Source organism: Protobothrops mucrosquamatus, unplaced genomic scaffold (assembly GCF_001527695.2).
Source record: "Protobothrops mucrosquamatus isolate PMUCROS unplaced genomic scaffold, P.Mucros_1.0 scaffold1426, whole genome shotgun sequence".
Classification (NCBI taxonomy): Eukaryota; Metazoa; Chordata; class Lepidosauria; order Squamata; family Viperidae; genus Protobothrops; species Protobothrops mucrosquamatus.
Window position 1 is genome coordinate 11,151 of NW_015387611.1, and position 5,085 is coordinate 16,235.

At 35.7% G+C, this 5,085-nt stretch overlaps 1 protein-coding gene across 1 annotated transcript in view; it reads left to right on the forward strand.

Annotated features, from left to right (window-relative positions):
• RSPH1 (radial spoke head component 1) overlaps nt 1–5,085 on the forward strand; it is a gene marked incomplete in the record, with an annotated part of 14,550 nt that overhangs the window by 5,469 nt on the left and 3,996 nt on the right. The window contains 3 exon segments of the mRNA XM_015821925.1: nt 663–798; nt 1,478–1,543; nt 4,463–4,631. Of these exon segments, the coding sequence (XP_015677411.1) occupies nt 663–798; nt 1,478–1,543; nt 4,463–4,631 (371 nt within the window).

Genomic DNA, 5,085 nt, shown 5'->3' on the forward strand with positions numbered 1-5,085 from the left:
CATCTTTTGAGATTATGGCTGTATGATAATTTTATTTATTGTGAGACTAATAGACTACAGTAGATGAAAATGTTGTCAATGATTTTCCAACTAATATGGGTTGTGCAATTTCTACAGCCCTAATTATGTAATTTAATAGAGGGACCATTGATATATTCATTGTTTTTTCCTGAGCAACATAGAAATCTCATTTAACAACAATTCTTAATTCTAACAGAAACATTTATTATTAGTTATCTTCTTTTCTTTTACTATATCTTGGATATCCTGGTATTGGAAATGATTAGATTTGTTTATGATTATAGTTTATACTATTTTACTCCATTAGCCATCCAGAGAACGGTGTTATTAGACAGCAATATAAATATAGTAAACAAAGGAAGACTCTTTTTAGCTGAAAATCAATATACATTACCTGTTGCAGCAACCCAGCGGTTTGCATTCTTATTGAAGATATATCTCTATCTATATAACACGTAGACATTTCAATGCAGATAATTTAATCAATTATTTAAATCAGATTTTTCTTAACACTTGATTATTTAATTTGCCTTGATTTAAATTAATCCATTCCTTGACAATGTGAGGAAGATTTTATGCAGGATTAAGGGTAAGAATTTCTTCTGTCTTAATACAAAGCAACCTTTTTCTCTCTCCAATAGACATGGGCAAGGTACTTATTTCTATGCATTAACTGCTTCTAAATATGTTGGCACTTGGGCAAATGGGCAACAAGAAGGAGCTGCTGAACTTGTTCACCTAAACCACAGGTTCCAGGGAAAGTTTGTGAATAAAAATGTATGTATGTAAGAAATTATATTGCTTTCTGAAAAATGTGCGTTAGGCATAGAAAATAAAAGACTTTCAGCTTCTTTTGTATCTAACCCCATTTTAATAATGATCATTCTGGTATACAGAAACTCATTTCGTACAGAAAACTCCAGTATTTGCACAGCCATTTAGATGAACAAATATTTTTCAACCACTGTTTTGAAGGAGCCCTAGAGATATTTTGATTAGCAAGAATATGTTTGTTTTATTTTCATATGAATTTCATAATGGCGGCAACAAAAGCCATTCAGAATCTTGACCATATTTTAAAAAGCACATTTATTATTGCATAAGGTTTGGGGGGCTTCAGTTTAGCAGAGGCACGGAGTGTGGACAAACATGTAGAAAAATGTAGAAATGAAGTTAAAAGAAAATGAAAGAAGGTTTTCATGAAGAACAGTAACGATCTTCAAGTCAGGAACAATAGATCTTGTAAGATTGAAATGTTTTCTCGCTGATTTCTGAGTGTAGTCCTTTCTGAGGTTCCCCCCCCCCCCGAGAAACTAAACTGTTTATTCTTACACAATCCTGAAGGAAATTGCTGATAGATGCCATGGATGGTACAGCATAATTGTGGAAATATTTTGTGTTTTTAGAATATAAAACTGTTGAAATACTACTAATATAAGTTCCTTTGTTTATACAGCCATTAGGTGCTGGGAAGTATATATTTGATATTGGATGTGAGCAGCATGGTGAATATTGTCAGGAGGTAAGTGCTATTGGGTTAAATCATACTAACAACCAGGAAGCCCAGAATTATACTTTTATTTTTACTGTATTTAATTCTGTCTTACAGTTAAACAATAACATGATAACTGTTACAACAAACTGGATATCATAATTTACGTGTAGTTTTATAAAACAATAAAGCCAACATTTTTGATAGCTAGCAATGCTAAAATCACTTCAACTATCTGGCTTATTCTTTCTAGAAGGAAAGTGATTTTGATTTTCCTCTCCTTCCCCATTCATCTTTTGGAGCAATACTTGCCTTGAATCCACAATGACCTTGGCCAAATAGGGCGGAAGAGGATTCTGTGCAATATTCACTTTTCCCTAACTTTGCAAGGTCAGTGGAATCATCTAGTCGTTGCATTAATTATAATTAAATCATAATTAATTAAAGCAAGACTTTAAGAGCTTCCTTGTTGTCACTTGATGCATCAATAGTTTGCCCAAATCAAAAGTAACAATTTTATAGTTTTGTGCAGTTATTGAAAAGAGATTGCCATTTTATATTCTGTATGCAAAAAAGGCAATCTATCCTTACTGAATATAGCAATAGCAATAGCACTTACACTTATATACCACTCCACAGTGCTTTACAGCCCTCTCTAAGCGGTTTACAGAGTCAGCATATTGCCCCCAACAATCTGGGTCCTCATTTTACTGGCCTTGGAAGGCTGAGTCAACCTGAGCCGCTCAGAATCGAACTCCTGGAATGAGCAGTGAGTTTGCCTGCAGTACTGCATTCTAACCACTGCACCCCCGCGGTTCTTTCTTTCCTCCTCTCTTTCCTTGGGTGCCTTGATTTCATACAGAATTCACTTAAACCTGTGACTTCTCCGTTCATGTACCTTCAGTGCAAAACTGAACAAGTTGTGGCATTCAATATTTGCTATAAAAATTCACACGAAAAATTATTTTGTGGAATAGATGGCAAAGAACTGCCTTATATTCAAAGCAGTGAGAAGCTATCAGCCACTGACATGACATAGAACAAAATATGTGAGATTAGATGTCTTGCTTGTATGTACTTGAATTAGACGTTTTAATGTTTTTTTATTGCTTTAATGGTTTTTACTCTTTTTAGTGTTTTTTAAATTTTTTATTAAGATTTTAATTGTAACATATGTTTTTGAATTGTAGCCTGCCCAGAGTTGTTTGCTGAGATGGGTGGCTATAGAAATCATTCATTCATTCATTCATTCATTCATTCATTCATTCATTCATTCATTCATTCAATCAATCAATCAATTAAATGTAAAGCAAGCATACCTAGTTTTCAGACATACATGATTATCATGCATCTTATCCTTTGTGAATGTTGTGTAGCAGTTAAGTTTATCTCACAAATACCCTGTGTTGTTTTAATAAATCTGCCTTTCCCCAGAGCTTTCAAACTTTCCTCCTTGAACTTTTAAAATTTGTATAATAAAAATAACATTTCATTTGATTCTTTTTGTAATTTGCTTAGCTCATACAGTACTGTACAAACCAAGGAAAAAGAAGGAGTAACAAACAAATATCTTCTACTCAGAATTATGAGAAACAATTAGCCATTGAAATCTTTTCAAAAGAGGTGCCTGTTGGCTTCGAAAATAGAATGATTTTGCATGATTTGCTTGCATGTCACTTAAGTTAGAAAGAAATGTAGGGTAAACATTCCTTTGGTGTATTAATTGGCATTATATTCCCCACACATCCTAAATAATTATTTTAGCAATTTTTTGCTTGTTTGCTTGCTTTTGTTTGAATATGGTGGTTCATTTTTATTTATAGAGACTATATTTGCAATTTATGTTGGTAGAGAAAATACTTTATTTCCTAGAGTTTCCAGATGATTGAGTGAAACACAGCGATGGATTAAAGTGAATTATAGGGGCAATGCAATAGAAGTGGGACTTTCTTGGATAGAAAGACAAACCAATGGCAGATGGGATGGCCAATAGGTTTCCTAAAATAAATTTTATGAAATGCTGCATGGCAAATTTATCTAGCAGCACTTATATATTTAAGGGATAGCGTTTGAGTCACAACACATGCTTGTCAGTTGTGCACCTTCTTTAATTCTCCATGCATCTAGCTGTTTTAGGGGGAAATATTCTTGAACTATCAAAAGTATCACAAAATGCCAGTATTCAGTTATTAGGTTTTTGTTGTTGATGATAAAGCACCTGGCATTTTCTTGGTAAATATTTCCAAAATGGAGAGTGGATTCTTTCAGCATCATTTTAAGGATATTGAAATCACAGAAGCAATGCACAGATTAAAAAAATGGCATCTGATTAATTAGATTTAACATAATGTTGCAGAGTAACACAAATATTTCAAACCAATTAGTCAAAGCAAGATTTGTCACTAAATAGGTCATAAATGTAAGGTTAGACAATACTCTCCCAGAAAATAGCTCCAATGTTTAAATATAGAATATTTTTGAGTCAAACACAAACCAGGAATTGGTGATATAAAAAAATTAGTCTATTTGAAGACCCCAAACAAGGAAGCAGCAAGGAGAATGGTCCTTCTGGTAGGTCCAAAACTGTTTATGGCCTTTTTTTGTTCTGTATTTTGTGTTATGATCAAAAATTGACCAGCAGCTAGTGTACCCTTTGTAATAATAGCTGTATGTTTCTTACCTTTGATCCTTGCCAATAATTAGGCTCTAACATTCTGGAAAACTACCTGAGGTTTTTAGACAATTTTAAAGAGCACCCACCAGGAACATGGTTTAATAATTCAGGCTTGGAGAAATAGCTGGCTCTGTGCATTGCTGGGAATTGCTAAGATGCGTGAAGCATGTGGTGCATGGGTCTTCATAAACTCTTAAGAAAAGCTTTTATCACAAATAGACTGGCCATTTCTTTTTTCATTTCTATTATTGTTCTGAATATTAATCCTTCTTTAGGAGAAAACAGAAGAAGAGGAGGAAGAAGAACCTTTGGTATCAATGACTCCAAAATGGAAAGCAACAAAAATTACTAATCTAACACTGTGGGTACCTGAAGAACCACCTCCTCCAGAAGCAGCTCCAGCAGCTGCAGAAGGTCCAGCAGCTGAGGAACCTGTAGTTGCAGGTTTGTATTTTGACTTTCGAGCAATCTTTTGTGCATCCATAAATTCATTTCAGGGGTGCCAACTTAATAGATCAAAGTCTTGAGCACTTTCAGAAAGCTATATCGCTAGGCCGTACGGGTCTGGATGGGGAGAAACAGACTCAGGCTCAACCCTTCCAAGACGGAGTGGCTGTGGTTGCCGGCTCCAAGGTATGGTCAGCTGACTCCATCGCTGACTATAGGGGGCAAAATTTTGGCTCCCTCGGAGAGGGTACACAATCTGGGGGTCCTCCTGGATCCACGGCTGACACTGGAAGACCAGTTGACGGCTGTGGCCAGGGGGGCGTTTTACCGGGTATGCCTGGTACGCCAGTTGCGGCCTTTTCTGGACCGGGATGCTTTGCGCACAGTCACCCATGCTCTTGTTACCTCCCGCCTGGACTACTGTAATGCTCTCTACATGGGGCTCCCCTTG